This window comes from Cuculus canorus, chromosome 21, assembly GCF_017976375.1.
Source record: "Cuculus canorus isolate bCucCan1 chromosome 21, bCucCan1.pri, whole genome shotgun sequence".
Lineage (NCBI taxonomy): Eukaryota > Metazoa > Chordata > Aves > Cuculiformes > Cuculidae > Cuculus > Cuculus canorus.
The window spans coordinates 1,874,447-1,894,741 of NC_071421.1; the positions used below are offsets into that span (position 1 = coordinate 1,874,447).

A 20,295-nucleotide genomic window follows, 5' to 3' on the forward strand; every position below is an offset into this window, starting at 1 on the left:
TCAGCACTAAGGCACGATAGAATTAATACTAAAATATGGCTAAAACCTGACTACAGCATCGAGTGAGCAGTTAACGAGGAGTGTTCCTACACTCAAAACACCCGGCTATAACATTGGTGAGTTCTGTGGTTACGACATTAGTGAGTTCTGTGGGTTTAACCTTAGCGGAGCTGCACACAGCATTCCTAAAAGATGGGATTTCAGAGGGCAGTGATGGTGCTCATTTATATCGTACTTACTCTATAACTAAGGATCGGTTCATAGTCACACAATAAAATGGGATTTCACACTATATTTGTCCCTTTAGCACTGCTTTTTATGGAAGACACCCAGGCGGCAGTTCTAAAGGGAGGAAAGCGGGTTTAGGAGGTTGATGGCCACTCGAGCCCACCAGAACCTCCCGTTGTTTCAGACAGTGGCCAGCCTGGCTCCCATAATCCGTGAACAGCCTAAGGAATGATACAAAACCCACTTCAATCAGGGAGATTTAGGTGGGCTTTGGATCAAACACATGCTTAGCAGCGTGTTTTGTGGTTCCGCTGGCCTGTTCCCCCACGGATATCAAAAAACATTCCCCCCTCAGGTAAAAAAAAAACCAAGCAAACATCCAGAGCAATGGGATTTAGGGATAGGTTTAAAATATAGGGGCTGTGGAGTCTTCTCAAATGGGCCCTTCGTAAGATCGGCCGCTTGCTTTGGAAAAGAGATGTTTTTCTGGCACTTGTGGACTTTGCCATGATTTAATCCACTGGGATGCCACAAGTTCAGTAACCACGCATGGCTCGGGCAGAAAAGCCACCCTAGGAGTAAGAAGAGCTCCAAATACTGAGGAAAACCCAAATCCTGGCAGTCTGGGAAAGGCAAACCCAAGACATCCAACACCTCAAAGGTGGGGGTGGGCAATCCCACTGCAGGAACAGTTTGGAAAACCTCTCCCCCTGCCCTGGAGGAGCTGGGAAGCCAGTGGCGGGGGCAGTGTGGCAGAGGATCATAGAATCATACAATGGGTTGGGTTGGAAAGGACCTCAAAGCCCATCCAGTCCCACCCCTGCCATGGGCAGGGACACTTCCCACTGGATCAGAGGCTCCAAGGCCCATCCAACCTGGCCTGGAACCCCTCCAGGGATGGGGCAGCCACCACTGCTCTGGGCACCCTGGGCCAGGGCCTCCCCACCATTATTGTGAAGAATTTCTTCCTAATGTCCAATCTAAATCTTCCCCTTCCAATTTAAAGCCATTCCTCCCTCATCCTATCACTACAGGCCTTTGTAAAAAGCCCCTCCCCAGCTTTCCTGTAGCCCCCTTCAGATTGCAAGGCCTCTGTAACATCTCCCTGGAGCCTTCTCTTCCCCAGGCTGAACAACCCCATCTCTCTTGGCCTGTCCTCACAGCAGAGGTGCTCCAGCCCTCGGGTCATCTTCGTGGCCTCCTCTGGACTCATTCCAACAGTTTCATATCCCTCTTCTGTTGAGGATACCAGAACTGGACATGGTACTCCAGGTGGGGTGTTCATGAGAGCGGAGTAATCTGAATCTCCTCCATTGAACTGCTGGCCACACTTCTTTTGATGCTGTCCAGGATACGGTTGTCCTTCTGGGCTCCAAGTCCATGTTGCTGGCTCACGTCAAGCTTCTCATCCAGAAGCACTCCAAGTCCTTCTCCTCATGGCTGGTCCCAACCACATTGTCCCCCAGTATGTATTGATACAGCACACTGCCCCGACCCAGGTGCAGGACCTTGCCCTTAGCCTTGTTGAACCTCATGAGGTTCACACAGGCCCACTTCTCCAGCCTGTTCAGGTCTCTCTGGATGACACCCCATCCTGGTGAATGCTGGAGTTGGGGTGTGACAAAGCTTTACAGAAGTCCAGATAGATGAGATCCATCACTCTTCCCATGTCCAATGACGTGGTTACCCCATCACAGTAAGCCACCAGGTTGGTCAGGCAGGCCTTGCCTCCATGAACACTGAAGCCTAAGCACAACAAAGGCTTTCCAAAAGTCTGGACAGATGACATCCGCTGCTTTTAACACGTCCAGTGATGTGGTCACACATTATCATAGAAAGCCATTGACTTGCGCTTGGTGAATGCTGGAGTTCAGGTGTGACAAGGCTTACAGAAGCCTGGATAGATGAGAGTCATCGTTTTTCCCATTACAGAAAGCCACCAGGTTGGTCAGGCAGAACTTGTGCCTGGTGAATGCTGGAGATTAAATATGACAAGGCTTTACAGAAGTCCAAGTAGATGACACCCATTGCTTTTCCGATGTCCACTGATGTGATCAACCCACCATAGAAAGCCACCAAATTGGTCAGGCAGGACTTGTGCCTGGTGAATGCTGGAGGTTAGATGTGACGAGGCTTTACAGAAGTCCAGATAGATGACATCCATCGCTTTTCCCGCGGTCACGCCATCCCAGATAGCCACCAGGTTGGTCGGACAGGAGTTGTGCCTGGTGAATACTGGAGTTTAGATGTGATGAGGCTTTACAGAAGTCCAGATAAATGACATCCATCGCTTTTCCCGCTGTCACGCCATCACAAAAAGCCACCAGATTGGTCAGGCAGCAGTTGTTCCTGGTGAATACTGGAGTTTAGATGTGACGAGGCCTTATGGAAGTCCAGATAGATGATATCCATCGCTTTTCCTGTGGTCATGCCATCACAAAAAGCCACCAGATTGGTCAGGCAGGAGTTGTGCCTGGTGAATACTGGAGTTTAGATGTGACGAGGCTTTATAGAAGTCCAGATAGATGACATCCATGGCTTTTCCTGCGGTCATGCCATCACGGACAGCCACCAGGTTGGTTGGACAGGAGTTGTTCCTGGTGAATGCTGGAGGTTAGATGTGACGAGGCTTTACAGAAGTCCAGATAGATGACATCCATGGCTTTTCTCGCGGTCACGCCATCCTGGACAGCCCCCCGGTTGGCCAGGCTCCTTTGCCCGCCAGCACTTAGGGTCTGCGCGGGGCGGCCACGGCCGGGCTCATGAGGTTCTCGGTGATGTACGCCACGAGGAGACAGATGAAGACGAGCATGAGGCAGATGGATCCCCCCACGGCGGTCATGGCCACCACGATGTCGCGCATGGCGGGGGGCTGCGGGCGGAACTCCACGCACTGCGCGGGGGGCGCGGGGCGGCGCGGGGCGAAGCGGGGCTGCAGGCACAGCCGGTACCGGACCCCGCCGTGGGCCTCGGGCAGCAGGAAATCCCGGCAGGAGGCTCCCAGCTCCACGCTCTCGCACGGGAACCGCGTGTAGGTGCCGTCCCACGAGCAGTTGAGCGCGAAGCCCCGCAGCCCCGCCGAGGGGCGCGGCGACCCCCACTGCACCAAAACGCTCCCGTTGCGCAGAACGTTCGCCACCAAAGCGCCGCCCGCCGAGCGGTGCGAGCGGCACGAGCGAGCCGAGCACTGGAAACCCCGAGCCGGGCTGCGGAAACACAGCCGCCCGCCGCCGCCGCCTTCGCCCCGCACCTTGTACGGGCACCACGGCTCCTCCTGCTCGGCCCCCGGCGCCGCCGCTGCCCGGCTCAGGGCGAGGCAGAGCAGGAGGAGCGGGACGAGAGGCGGAGCGGGGGGAGGCAGGCTGGGCATGCCGGCCGCGATGCGGGGCTGCTCCCGTTATAGAGCGGGGCTCGGCAGCCGCCCCGCCGGCCGCCAATGGAGAGGCGGCTCCGCCGTTAACTCTCGCCACCTCGGCAGCGGCGAGGCGCGCCCGCTCCGGCAGCGGCACCGGGGGGAGGCGAGCCCCGTAGGGACCCGCTCAGAGCCCACCCCGGGCCGGGCTTTGCGCTGCATCCCCACCGTAAGGACCGGCTTAGACACACACCCCCCCCCCCCATGCTGGGCTTTATGCTGCATCCACCCCATAAGGACCGGCTCAGAGCCCACCCAGGCCGGGCTTTGTGCTGCATCCCCACCATAAAGACCGCTTAGACCCCCCCCGGGCTGGGCTTCGCACTGCATCCCTCCTGTAAGGACCGGCTGAGACCCCCCCATGCTGGGCTTTACGCTGCATCCACCCCATAAGGACTGGCTCAGAGCCTCCTGGACCGGGCTTTGCTCTGCATCCCCACTGTAAGGACTGCTTAGACCCCCCCGGGCCGGGCTTTGCGCTGCATCCCCACCATAAAGACCGCTTAGACCCCCCCGGGCTGGGCTTTGCGCTGCATCCGCACTGTAAGGACCGCTTAGAACCCCCCATGCTGGGCTTTACACTGCATCCACCCCATAAGGACTGTCTCAGACCCCCCCAATCCGGGCTTTGTGTTGCATCCCCCCATAAGGACTGGCTTAGACCCCCCAGTCTGGGCCTTGCATTTTATCCCCCCTGTAGGGACCGGCTCAGGCCCCCATCCCGGGCTTTATGTTTTATTCCCCTCATAGGGACTGACTTAGCCTCCTGCTCCCGGCTGAGTGTCCCGGGAGCTCCATTCCCAAGGGATGGGGGTACACAGGGCACCCCGAGTGCTGCATCCCCCTCGTAGCGACCTGCTCAGCTCCCTCTGGGCTTTGCGATGCTCGCCCAGCCGAGGCTCCTGGGAGCTCCATCCCCAAGGAATGATGGAACCAAGGGTCCAAAGTGCTTCAACCCCAACGGATGAAGTGCAGTGGGGACCTGGGCACCTCCGGCACCGGGAGCTCCCAATCAGCAGAGGTTTTGGCCAGGGTTGTGGAGCCTTTCAGAGCTCCCAGCCAGCAGAGCAGCCCTTGCTCAGAGAAACAGGGATTTCAGGGGTGTGTTTAAGGGTTATGACTGCAGACCGGGGCTGCTTTAACCCCTTGGGACCAGAAATTCAGAGAAACTCAGCCTGGACATAAGACAGGGAGAAAGCCGGGAGTCCCCCAGGCCAGCTGATAGCAGCCAGGCTTCAGCGCGCAGTGGGCTGCAAGAGCAAAGGAAAAAAGATCTCCCACTTACTCACGCCCTCCAACAAACACAAGGTTTCCTCTCTGCAGAAGGACCAACCCATGCCCCATCCCTCTGATCCAGAGCCAGCTGGGTCTTTTCCAGCACGGAAGAGGGCTGAAGGAGATAGAGCAGTGCTTGCTCCGTCCTAGCATCACACCATCGCGCTTTCTGAACGACCTTGAGAGGGTTACACTGACCGACAGACCTGTCTAAAGCTGGAAACGAAAGTCCTCTAATGAAATATTAAAATTACATACTTAACCTAAGCAATAGCTGAAGATTCTGTAACAGTTAAATTCCTGGAGGGGTTCCAGGCCAGGTTGGATGGGGCTTGGAGCCCCTGAGCCAGTGGGAGGTGTCCCTGCCCATGGCAGGGGTGGAACTGGATGGGCTTTGAGGTCCCTTCCAACCCAAACCATGCTATGATTCTTTTCCGAGTTGCAGATTTTACTACACACACACACAAAAATACTATTTTTTTCGTTTGTGCGTGTTTTGATCAGGTTTTACATAGGGTCCCGTTCCAGTTTTTATAGCAGAATATAAGCATTTCTCTATATTTAGCTCGTAAAGTAGAAAAATCACCACGTTACACAGTTAAAAACCCCAGAAATGAGATTTTACTTCACTGTTACCTATTCAGAAAAAAGAGATCTACACATTACCATGTAAAGTTTTCTTTAAAAGTGTTTATTGTCTCATATAATTTTAAAATATCACAAAAATAAGATTCTGAAGCCCATTTCAAGCCCAAATTACACACCTTGGACTCCACTGAAGGTGTTACATGAATATACACAAAGTGTAATTGTGCAGCAATGGGGAACGTGTTTAAATAGTTTTGTTTTCTGGTGCATCGAACATTACACGACCAAATGATCTCACATCAGGACACTCTCCTGTCTCAAAGACTTGTCCTTTTAAAGTATTTGGTTCCTTAAGGAGATCTTTACACATAATTTAAGAAAAGCAAGCCTTATAAGTTATTTCCACATCCAGTTTTTAACCAAATTTAATGTTGAGGGAGGAGCCTATAGAAAGTTGCTAGAAATCTCTTTTGATATCAAGAGGTGTCAACAGGAATCAATGAAAAAAAAAACCCAGGATTAGCACAGAAAAGGATGCTGAAGTTATAGTAATGGCTCTTCTCCTCGGAAAACACTTGGTTATCGCAGAACAACAGGAGGTGCTGTGCTCCTGAAGGCACTTTTTGGTGGCTGAGGCAAACTTACCTGTGCAAGTTCCTGCTAGGATGTAAAAAAAAGAAGATCTGACAGCCCTTCCTGAGAAATGGGGGGCGTTCAGGAGATGGCCGGGGCCAAACCAAGCAAGTTTTGACTCTTTAAACTTTATGCAGTTCTCCTAACTGCTCTTAAGAGTGGACTGCACTCCAGAGCTGTCATTGTTTCAGCGATCAGAGAAGGAATGCAGCTTATGCTGCTTATGATTTGCAATGCACTTGGAGTTCTTCTGTTGAGAGATCCCACAGAAGGGTCTGGCACTTGGTACGGGAAAGACAAATGGTTGGCACAGCAGTGAAGACCCCTGATTGCACGTGCCACATCACTTAGCTCTGGACTTAATTCCATGCTTGCATCTGAAGTTGCGGAAGAGGGAAAAACAAGCTAACGTGAGATACTTCACTGCATGGAAAGCTGTGGAGCTCCCTCAAACATTTTTCTCAGAAGGACTGCCAAAATCACCAGAAATTGGAATAGACAATCATATTCTTCCCTTTGGGTTTGAGTCCTGAACCTCTGACCGTCAGAGGCTGTGGTGCGCAGGGCAGTCATATACCCGCATATTGACTTTCATTTACACATTGTGATGAGAATAACTGGTTCTGTGGTTCTAGGCTGGAATTGTTGAAGGGTTTTGTTGAACAGAACACTGAACTGACCTAAACCACCACAAAAGCTGTTGAGTACATCCTTGCGCCATCCCTGGCATCCTCAGACCTCTCGGTACCCTTGTACCGGAGACCCACGGTCACCTTTATACCAAGACATCTGGACAAACACACACTCCTTTGATTCCCAGATTTTCTCCAGGCACATGAACGTAAGGATACCACACCCCCCAACCCCTGTCAGCGATGCTTTATTCCCACCTCGTCTTTTCCATGCGCATCGATATTGTCTAACACTAAAATAGCTCCAAGTTCAGCCAAACTGGCAGGCGGCGCTCCGGGGGTGGTCAAGTGTAAAATATCCCAGAGAGATGTGGATTGAGGTGAGCAGACATTCATCATTGCAAGGAGGGAACGAGCACTGAGGGATGTTCAGTCCCTGGCAGGGCTTATGCCCCATCAGCCCAGCTTAGAGTCATAGTCAATCCCTAAGTTATACAACAGCCAGTCTCACTCTAATTATATAGAATATGAACAACCATCATCCTTGAAAACAGTTGTCATGCTTAAGTCTTCTATAGAATTAGAAATGAGAGGATATTTTTGCTTTGGGACATGCGGGCAGTTCACACGTACATTATGCAAGGGTTTGGGGCATCGTCTCCTCTAACTATTCCAGATATCTTAGAGAAAACATCTCATTAAACTACTAGATTGTCACATTTTAATCCCTAAAACATGCCATGTAAATGCATAAATCTAATAATCCTAAACAGGTTTCCAAGTAAGAAGCGAAGTATGGAGAAGCAGGCTTCATCAAACAGAGATTTCCTTTAACTAATCGATAGGCATATGCTTTCCTCATCCATGCTTTTATTTGCAAGGGCACAGAATGCACCATTAATTCTCATCATCTGGCTAAGGATGGGGCCAAACCACTAAATGCTTTGACATCACGTGAACCCTGGAAATATATTTGTTTACAGAAATCTAACCTACATCATATTGGTAGAGGAAAAGAAAGAGCAACCAAGCACATCATGAAATTTGTAACAACACTACAGGTTCACTACACCTTACCCTGCTCTGCACCCTTTGGCCTTGCACCGCGTCTCTAAGAAAAAGGCAATTTTTTTATGCAAGAGAAGCAAAACCACAGGCTTTGGCTCGGCCACCCTGCCAGCACTGGCTTTGCATGACTGCTTTGTCTCGTTGTTTGCTCTCTTGGTAACCCAGCTGTTTCCCCGAGACCTTCTTCTGTGCCCCAGTCTGCAATAAAACTCAGCCTGGACTTCTCGCATACATTGCTTCGCCGGTTTGCTTTTGCTTGGGCAAAACACTATTGATGGCTTTGAGCAGTGAACCCCCAGGCAGCATATAAAAAAATCATATTAGAATCATAGAATAGTTTGGGTTGGAAGGGACCTTAAAGAGGGACCTTAAAGAGGTCCTTAAAGGGACCTTCATCCAGTCCCACCCCTGCCATGGGCAGGGACACCTCCCACTGGCTCAGGGGCTCCAACTCCATCCAACCTGGCCTGGAACCCCTCCAGGGATGGGGCAGCCACCACTTCCCTGGCAAACCTGTCCCACTCATCATGAAGAAACTCCTCCTTCTGCCTAGCTGAAAGCTGCCCCTCTCCGGTTTAGAGCCATATGGCTTTATAAGCCTTCAGAGAGACCCATCACCACAGGTTTTCTGTTTTTCTCGATCTCCTCCACTAGGTTTTTATTATCTCCTCTTTCATCTCCTGTTAGAGGAGACTGTGAACTAGCGTTAAAATGGGGGCAACTCGCTCTCGCCCAGAGAAGAAGGTGCTCAGCACCCGCAGCTAACAATTTATGCAACCCTTTGCTATTTTTAGCCTCAGATGCAGCCAGGGCAGACGATGCCCAGAGCAGAGAGAGATGCTTAGCTCTCGGCTGAGGGCAGCGTGCGACATATGGTTGCTAAAGCAGCAGGGAGCTCTACATTTAGGGCTCAGTTGCTACAGTCCCCTCCAAGTCATAACTTGGAGGATTACTCATCCTAGACGTGCAAAAGCAGAGAATTCGCCTTCCGATTTAGACAGCTCCTGCAGCCTCTCTGAATCAGCACGCAGCCTCACCCCACTGGGCTTCTATTTCCAGCACTCGATTCACCTCCAGTAAGGGCTGAATTTACAGACTCTGACAGCTACAGGCTAAGAGAAGCATGGGAAGAGGAGCGGATGGAATTGAGCAGACAGTCGGCTGCCCGACCCACCCTCGCTGGGGCAGCCTGGCCGTGCAGGCTCGAAGCTCGTGCCGCAGACCGCGGTGGGCACTGATCCTGCGCTGACCTGTGAAATAACAACATCCGACCAGCCCAGCTGAGAACTGGAGGCATTTCTGAGCAGGATGCACCTGAACAGACAACTGCAACTCCAGTTAATCTATTCTGAACGTGCTATTTATAGCAGGCAGCGGCGGCTGAGAAGTATTGCATCATACAGCAAGGTTGGCAATACGAAGCACTCACGCAGCATTAACCGTTTCGAGTCATTTTGGGTCTCTTAAACCCCACTGCAGTTTTGCAGTGAGCTCCTCAGGGGGCTACACAAGCAGCTCTGGCACTTGGCTAACAAACCTCCTCCTCGACTCCCTGGGACAGTCTCCGGCTGCTGTTCTGCCTCTGGCACTTAAGGATGCACTTATGCTTATTCTTCCCACAAACTCCAAGTGGTATGATGAGTACAGAGCCCCGAGAACAGCATTTTGTCTTCTCTGCAGATCTGTGCACACACCGAGGCCTGGATACCTCTCGTCTAAGAGCAGGCGGTTATAGGGAGGGATACAAAATGGAAAGACCAGGAAACTATTTATAAATCGAGGTTTTGCTGAAGTTCTCCAGTGAAAGAGCTTAATTTAAATACAAGCTGGACCGTTTCCCAATCAGAAATCTGGGAGAATACCAGGAGAAAAAGAAGAAAAGCAGTATAAAGAGAATGCTCTGCAGATCAAATGCTCCTTTCCAGCCCTGAGAAAGCTCTTCTCATCTTAAGAGGTGGGTTTGCAGCTGGACTGCTGCTGAGAATAGCTCTGCAGCGACTGGGGCTCCGGTGCTCTGCCTTTACCTTAGCCGAGATAAGGTGTGTAGGCACGGCTGCAGGCAGGACTGTAGCCAGGAGCTCTCTGAACTCTCCTGGCCTCCCAAAAACTAGTATCATCACTGTTTGTCTGCGAGGAGCTCTGAATTCTCACGTGGTTTTGGAACACACAGTTCAAAACCACTGCAACGAGGTGCACACATACATCCTTCCCAATTTCAGCACGTAGCAGATCAGGCCGGTGAGGTCCTACCAACACGATGCTACTGGACTCCGTACCAACCAGCAGAACCGGCCAGCTGTACAGCCCGGATGCTGTAGCTTTAGAGAACGAAGCATCTGGAAAAGCAGAGCTCTCGTTGCTTCCACAAGCAGAACAACAACCACATTTACTGCTCCAGTCTACCTCAGTCTGACCCGCACGGCTGATTGTGCTGGGACGAAGCTGAAGCAGAACAGAACCCAAGAACCACAAAGTGCTATGATGTTGGTCTCAAGCTCCATTAGAACCACTGGAAGAAAAAAGAAAGAAACCGATACTGTCTGAATGAAGAAGACCAAGCTTATCGGGAGATAAATATTGTTTTTCTAAGTGTCTAAAGGTGCTTAAAAATATGCACCAAAACAAGGGATTAAAAAAAGCATAACTAAGTCAGATAGGGAACGGAGATCTCTCCTCTGATCTCTTATCAGGTCATGATTCAGCCACGAGCTGCGTTCGGTGAGTGAACTCCCAGAGTCCAGGACTTCTGAAATGGTGATGAGGGAGTGGGAGACAGACAGCTCAGACACAGGGGTCTCCCGCGAGGCAGGAGATGTGACAGCTCTGCCCTGTTTGTGTGACTAAACCAGGTCCCGGGCTCGGAGACAGCATACTGAAGCCCTGTCTCCTTCCTGCTGCCTCCGCTTTAAATTCCAGGGACTCCAGCTGACTCATTCCCTCTTTCTAGCTGAGGTCAGGCAAGATGTGTTTTGGAGACTGTGTGAAGCTTTCAATCTCCTGAATCAACAGCACACTAAGTACCCAAGTTGCTGATTAAAAAGCAGACCTTTCTAGAAGGAGCAAAATTTATTTTAGCTCCCTGTCAAGTGCCGGGAGACTGGAAAGAAGCTGAACAGGCGGGATTTGCCTTAGTCAGGCTCTAAATCATACCTACCATAACCAATACTCTTCCTCACTTTATTTCCCTGTCCTGTGCACAGAATGTCATCCTTCGCAAGTCTTTCATTGCTTGGGAATCCTGAGCAACCTAAGGAGGTGCCGAAAGCTAAGGGTATGGCAGGAGAACAGGGAGGGAGAAGGTTATGGGACTGAGAGGCAGAGGCAGGCTGGAATATGCTCTGATACATCCTGCTGATAACGCGAGGAGGGCAGAGTAGGGACGGCTCAGCTGAGACGCTGCAGCTGCACCAGGAGCTGCTCAAACCTCACTGCTAACACACTCTGCGGTTGGACATGATGATCTCAAAGGTCTTTTCTAACCCAACGATTCTGTGATTCATCACAGAAATAGGTGTCTGCTCCCATCCTGCTGCTTGCGTTTGAAACCCTTAAGCTGTGGATGGTTCAGCTGTTTCCCAGACTCCCTTCACGTCCCACTGGGGACATCCCTCCCCCCTCCACAAAAACGCTACACAAAGTAAAAAGAACATCCCTTCGGAGGGACTGGCAGCTGTGCCATGAGGTGCTTCATCTATCGCAGCCGGTGATGTGTCTTTGCTCAGGCCAGCCCACACCTCCAGGGACCGCAGGTGCAGCAGCAACAGCTACACGAGACGCGCATCGTTAGATGGGGAGGCTCCAGGTCCAGGAGCACAGTCACAGCTCAAAGGCAAGGAAAGGAGAACACTACAGGCTTCTGCTCCAAATCACTGGGAAGAGTCTTTGTACCACGAGGAGGAGGATCCAGTCATTCATACACACACACACCCCCCGACACCGGCTGGCACGTGGTCATTTCTGTTGGTGCTCATGGTTCGCTATCACCCTGGCATTACTCCAGACAAAAATCCAGCTAAACTCCTCTCCACCTTGCTCTGATGGGAGCAAAGGCTGCTTTAAAGAAACACTACTGAGCAAAGTGTTTTACAAAGACAGATTCCTTTGTATTAGCAGTCGAGTAAGTCCCAGGACCCGTCCAGGCACCCCCACAGCCGCTTGGGGGTTAAAAAAATACGAAAAACTCTCCGGCTTGGGAGGGGATAGGGAAAACATGAGGGTGAAGAAGACAATAAATCAATAAGTGCTTCTAAGCGAAGCAGCAGGATAAAATCATTCCTACAGTCTGAGAGCACTTCCATGCTATTGACTGGCAAGGCAGGCACGGCCCCAGCACAGAGCTGTCATAACACACATCCCAAGCACCCTGCTCCGTGCCTGAGAAGACAGTTACCTCCTCCTGCCTTTGTTCCAGGCAGCGTTTAATACAGGAGCCAGTTCCCAGGAGGAGTTCCATCCTCTCGTTCCTAGCATATTCCATTTTCCTTCAGCACCTTTCAGTAGTAGTCATCCTTCTTGCTGTCAGCTCCCTGCATGCCCGCGCGGTCCTTCTGGTCTTGAAGAAGTTCCAGGTCATCATTGTCATCCACCTCACCTCCATGATCCTCCTGGGTGGAGAGGGAACAGCCAGGAGGGAAAAAATCAGCAAGACCTGGATTAGGAGACCCTAACTAGCAGTAAGAACTAGCTGAGAACAGCTGTTCTACCACACCAGCCCAGCCTGGGAAACTCAGGATGACAGGGTAGAATCCTTCTCTGCCAGGCACCTTTACTTTTCCTTGGGAAGCCACTTAGCTAAGACAGAGAGGCGAGAAACCTGTGTTGCCACGATCAGCCTGTTCATTTTAAGCACATTTAATATCCTGGCATTACAATGCAATTTTAACAGCTCAGCCTGTTGCCACTGCCACCCCGGCAGCAGTCGGTATCCTACACCCACCACGCTTAAAATGGTGTAACAAATCCCACCCGCGATGTGCAGCAGACAGCATCCACCGGCACTTTTAGGTCCAATTATCCGGTGTGCAAACGACCTCCCACACTTGCCCCAGGAGTAGGACATGACATTCTTCTGCCACTCATACGTTTGTTTGACTCGCTGGCAATGACTTGGGGGCTGCCCCATCCCTGGAGGGGTTCCAGGCCAGGTTGGATGGAGCTTGAGGTCCTGATCCAGTGGGAGGTGTGGGAGAGGGTGGGACTGGATGGGCTTTGAGGTCCGTTCCGACCCAAACCATTTAATGATCCTACAACCCTTCTCAAAGCACCGGTGTAGCTCTCCCCAGCCATTCCACAGTCTAGATCCAGCAGGACCCGTTCAGCAGCAGACGCCTACGGGGCTCCCAGTGAATTTCTCACCACAGGAATAAACCCAGGGTGACGCTTGGAGAGACACACAGAGCTTGCCTTGCTGCACCAGCACAGGTTGTATTTCAGCCCAGCTGCTGTTTGGGGAGCATCTCGCAGCTCAGCTGCTGCAGCAATGCAGGAGAAATGAGGAGGGGAGATGGAGCAGAAAGGGTGCTCTGAACACCTAAGAAAGAAAAGGTAGCGGGAGGCAAGGAGGCTCCAGCTGTGGTCTGGAAACCCACCTCGCTGAACAAGCAGAGACAAAAATGAAGTCAGCGCTCACATCTGGTTTCCTAAAAGCAGAGTTGTACTCGGCTCTCGGCTACCAACATACCCAGGTAAAAAAACCAAACAAACAGAGAGTGAAAGAAGAACCTTGGTGTCGTACAATTTCTTGCTCCTGATCATCTTGATAGTCATCCATCGGGTCATCCCTGGGCTTGGCAGGTCTGCCAGCATCCTGAAAAAGACACAAAGTCAGACCCTGTTGACCTGCTTCCATTCCCTACTCGGGATACAGCTCTTGCATTAGAGCCCTGGGTCTGGAAAACCGGGCTACGGACCCAGGATCAGGGGAGAGTAGAGACACAATGAGGCAACCCAAACTCTACGAGTACTTTCTCAGCCAGTCTTTGTTCCTATGTGCTGGCAACAGCCACCCATCGCCTTCCGCCGTAGGGAGAGAGGCCTCTCGTGCAGCAGGAAGGGCTTTGCACACGCCGCTCTTGCTTTAAGCCCCAGGACTGCTGGGAATCTACAAGTTATTTAGGGCTGAGCTTTGGGGAGTACAGCAGAGCCAGGTCTTTGTCACTAATTCTTTCCACATTTGCACTAATCTTAAGGAGGTGTCGCTCTGTTGGGTGCCAGCATCTCTTTGTTGTTTGATTTCATTGGCTTGGATTTCTTCTTTTTTTTTCAAAGCTCACTATTAATCTTGATTTTAAAGCCTGACAGATAAAACACTCCTTTTTAAAACAAGCAACGCTCAGCTGCTTGTCAAAACAAGCTAACATTTCCCTGATGCCGAGTCTGGCTTCAGACAGCAAGGAGCACTTTGCAAAATAAATGGATTCCATCTGCGAGCCGGCACACGAGGAGGCAGAGCTCTCGCCATATCCCACCCCGGGGACAGCAACGGCCGCGCCGACCAGACCCCAATCACGGGCTCATATTATCACCTCTGGTTTTGGTCTTGAAAGATCTTTCAAGTGCTTGAACGATGCAGCACCTCTGCAGCGGCAGCTGTGGGGTGAGCCATCGCCCATCCGATGTCCCTCCAGACATGCAGGTGCTGCAAACGCTCGGGCTGCCTTCAACGAGCAGGAAGGATGGGGCCAGAACAAGCTCTGGTTTTGACCAAAGCGGTTTCTCCTGCCTGCCATATCCCTGCAGCGGCACTAGGGATCCATCCAGCAACACGATGTTCTCCTTTGAGTCCTTAAACCCTCTGCCTCCCCCATTCTCAGCTGGGGACCTCTCCCTGGCCCCAGCTGGTTGCCCTCCCGTCAGTCACCTTCAGGGGCTTCTCCTTGGACTCTTCTTTCGCGCTGGGCTCCTTGAACTTCTCCAAACCTCCCACCTTCTCTTCAAAGTCAGGTCTCTCCAGCTCAGCTTCCTCAAACTCATCCTCACCTTGGTTATTGGGATCCTGGGCAGGATCTGCAGCATCATCTGGCATCTGGACAAGAGAAGCCTCTTGTGAATACCAGGCAGGATATCCCCTTAGGAGACAGAGCCGTGGTCAGTCCGCCTTCACCAGTAAGCAGGATGTGCTGTAGCACTTTACTCCCACCTCTCTTCAAGCATGATAGCAGTTCTAAAAACAACCCCCTTGGTCATTATTCCCCCGAATCCCTCCAGAAGCAGCGTTTTGGGCTGCACATTATAGAAAATTCCGCCAAAGCACCAACATAAATGGGACACTTGGATTCTTATTCAAAGCCAGGGCTGCATCCAGATAACAGCATCGCTCACCATTGGTTCCTGGACCACAGAGTCTTTCTGAGAAGGCAAGTTCTCCTCTCTCTCAATCACTCCTGCATCTGCAAGGGAAAGGGACGGTTACCAGTGTGCTCTCACAACAGCCGGTGTCACCAGCTGAGATCCCACTGCTGGCGAGCATTAACTGCATTAACTCTACGCCAAGAAGGGATTTGTCTCTGCCTGCAGGCTGGAGCGGGCAATACTCGGTGGATGTTTCCATAGGAATGATTCTTTGACGCCGATTGCAAGAGACTAAAGAGAGAAACAACCCTTTGGAAACACTCCTGAATTGCGTACGGCTCTGACGTGTCCCAGCTCCGGCACTCACCACCTCCTCACCAGGGGCCGAGCGCTCCAACCCAAAGCATGAAAGGAGCCTGAGGGACAGCAGCGTTCCCAACCCCTCAGCAGCACAGCAGAGTCAGTGCTTCGGTTCCTAATCCCAAACAGGTCATGGAGGTCAGGGCTATTGGTCCCGACGCTCCCTTATATACCTGCCACGAAGACTTTTCAGAGTAGAAATTGCTTTGATGTGAACCAATTAGCTGAGATCCTCTAAGGGGACCTGCTGAAAATGGGGTCAGCAAAACCTGAAGGAGCAGCCGAGCACAGCTGTGGGACAGCACAGGAATACCAAACCTCCTCTCTGAAGGGGGATCTGCACGCACAGGAGCTGTGACCCAGCTGCTGCTCTTCTGGAAGGGAGGATTTCACCCGCGCAGAGCGAACTGAACCAACAGCCTGCGAGGAAATCGCCCATCTCGGGCAACTGCAGCCTTTTCATCCAAGATTCAGTTATAGAACCACCGACCTTCGCCTCTGCTCCGTGACATCCTTCCTCTGTTCCAAATCTAGGGCCAAAATTTACTGTCAAGAAACCAATCTGAGACCATCTTTATACTATTTAATAGGATGCAAAAGGCAGCGTTTCAAGCGAGATCCTCCCAGGAGCCTCAGCTCCCGGCTTCCCTTTCAAATCCGCAGCAAAATCCGCAGCATTCAAATCCGCAGCAAAAAATTATCTACACGAAAAGCCACCTACTTAATCATTCTGCCTCAGTCCAGCAACATCCAGCATCAGCATTAGTCACATCCACACGTCAGTGGCTCTTTTTTGACAAAGGGAACCAGGTAACTTCCAGATCTTAAAGGTTATTTCCATGCATGGGAGAGAAATGCACGGCAGAGCCTATTTGCAGGGAAGAGATCAGTTTGCAGCGTTCATCCCGGCCCCTCGAACCTCTGCACAGACTCTCAGACCACACACCTCTGCTCAAAAGCCCATTTGAGTTCTCCACGGCCTGCCTGGCTTTCTCTAATCCATTTTTTGATGTCTTCTTTATTGGCAAAAGAGGTTTGTGGCTTCCCTCTTACGCTCACAGATGTGCAGCTGCAATTAAGTCCACCTTCCCTTTGTTAGCAGAGCCGAGGAACCGCTGCCAGCCCCCTGCCAGCCCCCTGCCCGCCCACTGCGACTCCCTGAAAGGTTTCATCCTTTTACAGCTGTTTTTCTGTTGTTTCACGCAACACAAACGGTAATTTAATTGTTTCCTCATTTTGCCCCTCACACCTGACTCCCATCAGTGGCCAACTGATAAACCTCATCTGGAAAATGAGGCAAAGAAAAGATTCTTCCCTCATACACACAATCTAAATGGATTCTCCATGAGCTGGTTTCACGATGTGATGATGCGCTTCACACAAAGTCAAGGAAAACCATACCCATTTCGAGCTCCTCATCATCTGTCCTTTCCTTCGTGCCCTCCTGACCAGCGATTTGCTGCTCTTCCCCTCTCGTCTGCCAGAGTGGCCGTGGGCTGCCTTTCTGCACCTCCTGCCCAGGCTTGGGATCAAAACGGAGGCTCTTTGGGTGACCGTGAGCTTGTTCTTCATCCATCTGGGCATTCACTTTGTGAACGATGTCTTTCCAGCTGCAGCAAGGGGATGAAACAGAGCAGAGCACCCCATCCTCAGTAACCGCAAGAGATTTCACAACGCCACTCGATAATGGCAAGCAGAGGAAAAAAAAGAGCCTCCAAGACATGCAAAAGTCTGTCTTAATTTAACTTCATGGCAAAACTAATAGATTGCATCCGTCACCATGATCTCTGCTTGAAACAGAACATTTAATATGCCACTTAAGTACAATATAAGTTATGCTTCATAAACACAATTTATTATATCACTGCTTTAATATTATTCACGCGACACAATAACACAACCGCATGGCAATAAATTCCAATTCACAACAAAAAGACACCTCCCACTGGCTCAGAGGCTCCATCCAACCTGGCCTGGAACCCCTCCAGGGATGGGACAGCCACCACTGCTCTGGGCAACCTGAGCCAGGGCCTCATTCCACTGCACAGAAATGAATCGGAGGTCACAGAAGAAGCAGAATATGTCCCTATCAGTTTGAGTGAACTCCTGAGCAGCCCAGAAGGTAGGGCTGTCTCATAAAGAATGTTTTCTTCCCGAATATCTTCACTCGGGGACACCTTCAGAAACAAAGAAGGGTAAAGCAAGAGATGAAATCCCAATAATAGAGACGCTCCAAAGTGACCGCCACCAAAACTTCCAACCGGAGTAAGTTACCACCCGTTTCCAGCAGGGTTACTGCGCAGTCCCTCCTGCTTTCTTGTACCCTGCTACGTGAGCCAGCTGAGATTTAAAAGTCCACTTAAGACATTTAAGCTTTTAACTGCTGAGAAAGGACAAGTGGCCTCAGTTTCAGCAGCCCTTTAAAGCCGGCGTACAGCCACCACACAGAACTTTCATCAAAAAAAAATCATAACCCAGCCCTCAGCTCACATTTCCCCATTATAAACCCATCAAAATGCAAATTGGCCCATCAAGAGCTCAGCTGGAACCCGCTGGTCTCAGCCACCCGATGCTAGAGTTCCTGGCACTGGATGCATGGCCTCCTTTGTCCTCCACTGGGGTTTGAGATTGTTCTTGGCATCGACGCCTTCCAGAAGAAGTTGGTTTACGCGCTCCTTATCGCAAATCTCACACAGCATAAATCCCAACCTCCAGCTGCTCAGGAATTTCTTGATGATAGATCCAGGAAAAGAAACGCACCCCAACCATACCGTGATCTCTGTCCTTGCAGAAAGTATTTGCCCAACAAACCCAATATTTGCTTTTTCTGTTTCACGGAGTAGCGACAACGTCCTCGCCAGGCTCCACAGGAAAGGCCACGCTGTCATCACAACTTCAACCCTCACCTTCAGCTACACCCACACGAGTCCCTCCCTGGAAGAAGGCAGAACATCCCCTGTGCTGTCCTCTTCGTGTCCGTGCAGGTGGGACCTGGCCCCGGGGGACACTGCCCTCCAAAGGACTGCACAAAGCACCATCTCTGACCCGGGAAGAGTACAGGGGAAGGGCACGAAGAGAAACGGCACAGGAAAATGGGTAGGATCAGGCTGAACGGAGAATGAAATCCACAAGTGAAATAGAAATGAAATCTTGTTTCCTCCAGCAAACTGGGCAGGCGTGACCTAGGCATTCGTGGGGATAAAATTAAGTGAGGAAGTACTATTTTTAGAGTAATTTTTTGGGATTATGGCCAGACTTTGATGAATTTTGGCCTCAGAAAGACATTTTCCTCCTTCTGCAAAACAGACCGTTCTCCTGCAAGGGCTGCTGAGACAGTGATGCTTCTCCTGTGCTTGTACAGCATCCAGTACAAGTGGATCCTGGTCCCTGGCTGACTCCGGGTACTCCAGCAACACATGCAATGCACTGTGGAATCAGCCGTTCTGTTCCCCGCGTGGAATGGGAGGGTCACACCGTTCTCAGAACCTCTGCCGGGGATCCCCCTCGCCAGGGCTCTCCTCTCCCACTCACCCCAGGAACGGCGCTGAAGAACGCATTGTGCTGCGGATGCCCAATACAAACAACAGTCCCAAATAGTCCCAGTGATGGGACAAGGGGGAATGATTGGAAGCTGAAAGAGGGGAGATTGAGATGAGATCTTAGGAAGAAATGACTCCATGTGAGGGTGGGGAGGCCCTGGCCCAGGGTGCCCAGAGCAGTGGTGGCTGCCCCATCCCTGGAGGGGTTCCAGGCCAGGTTGGATGGGGCTCGGAGCCCCTGAGCCAGTGGGAGGTGTCCCTGCCCATGGAACGGGGTGGGAGTGGATGGGCTCTGAGGTCCCTTCCAACCCAAACCGTTCTATGATTGCCTGTTGCTCCCAGATTACCACACAACCTTGGAGAGAGGAGCTTCCATATCTCCAAGGTCTGTTTTTTCCTGCAGAGCTTGGCAGATTACTGATTAATTAGTGGAAGAAATGAGCAAGTTACAGCTCTCGTATACAACTTAATGCCTCTTATTTATAGAAAGTGAAGGAATTTTTAACCACCCTTGTTGCTGCAGATGGGTCACTTCTGTCATGCGGAATTTCTTCAGTTTGCTAAACAAAACAGGATATTTATGTCACCGTCACTGAAAGGGAGGAGAGTTCTTCAAGTCACAGACTCCCATCCTCTAGTGAGCAGGAAATCCATGTTGACCTTCTCTCATTCAGCAGTAGCTCCTCTTCCTCTCTCTTCCCCACCCAAACACTTCACCGAGCAGTCGGAACACAAAGGCAGCCTACGGAGCATCACCAATAACATCGGAGCCTCTTGTTTTTCACAGCACCCACAGCAGGCTGTGCACTCACTCACACATCGCCGGCAACGCGACTGTCCTTCGGCTGAGACAGAGGCCTGGCAGCAACGTTCAGTTACAAGAACGAGAAGACAGTGAATCCAACACCACCTCCTTCAGCTGTCTCTCAAGTAGAAACCACAATAAACAAGAACAGAGAGACCAGGGATGAGCCCGTTTGGTACCTTTGAGCCTGAACGCTGAGAGCAGAAGGGAGTTTTGTTTCACCAACCTTTGCATTTGCACCTCTTTGCTCCCTGTCGGGTGGTGGTCGCCTGGCATCGGAGGTTTTTCTGCCGCAGAGGGTTGTTTCGGATCAGAGAGCGGCAATCCAGGAGCCTGGCTCTCCTCGTTGCTTTTCACCTGAATGCGCATCACCATCTTTAGATCCTGCAGAGAAGACATGCGCGTACGGTCAGGATCTACGCAACCTCCTAATCTGATCAGCTACCTGCAGGTCTCCTTTGCATT

At 51.2% G+C, this 20,295-nt stretch overlaps 2 protein-coding genes across 4 annotated transcripts in view; both read right to left on the reverse strand.

The window, feature by feature from the left end:
- Positions 1-2,658: 2,658 nt before the first annotated feature.
- FNDC10 (fibronectin type III domain containing 10) lies at positions 2,659-3,741 on the reverse strand. The gene has a single exon (XM_054085955.1). The coding sequence runs from the start codon at positions 3,596-3,598 to the stop codon at positions 2,957-2,959; it is 642 nt and encodes a 213-aa protein (XP_053941930.1). The 5' UTR covers positions 3,599-3,741; the 3' UTR covers positions 2,659-2,956.
- A 1,868-nt stretch (positions 3,742-5,609) lies between these two features.
- LOC104055604 (Golgi integral membrane protein 4) overlaps positions 5,610-20,295 on the reverse strand; it is a 33,851-nt gene continuing 19,165 nt past the window's right edge. The window contains exons 9-14 of one of the 3 annotated variants that reach the window (XM_054085795.1): positions 20,057-20,214; positions 16,888-17,096; positions 15,157-15,224; positions 14,696-14,860; positions 13,571-13,642; positions 5,610-12,440 (exon numbers count right to left, since the gene is read on the reverse strand). In XM_054085795.1, the coding sequence (XP_053941770.1) occupies positions 12,330-12,440; positions 13,571-13,642; positions 14,696-14,860; positions 15,157-15,224; positions 16,888-17,096; positions 20,057-20,214 (783 nt within the window). In that variant the 3' untranslated portion in view covers positions 5,610-12,329. Of the gene's footprint in view, positions 12,441-12,528; positions 13,367-13,557; positions 13,643-14,695; positions 14,861-15,156; positions 15,225-16,887; positions 17,097-20,056; positions 20,215-20,295 lie in introns of those variants that run through there. The other 2 variants (XM_054085796.1, XM_054085794.1) reach the window with 2 other exon arrangements.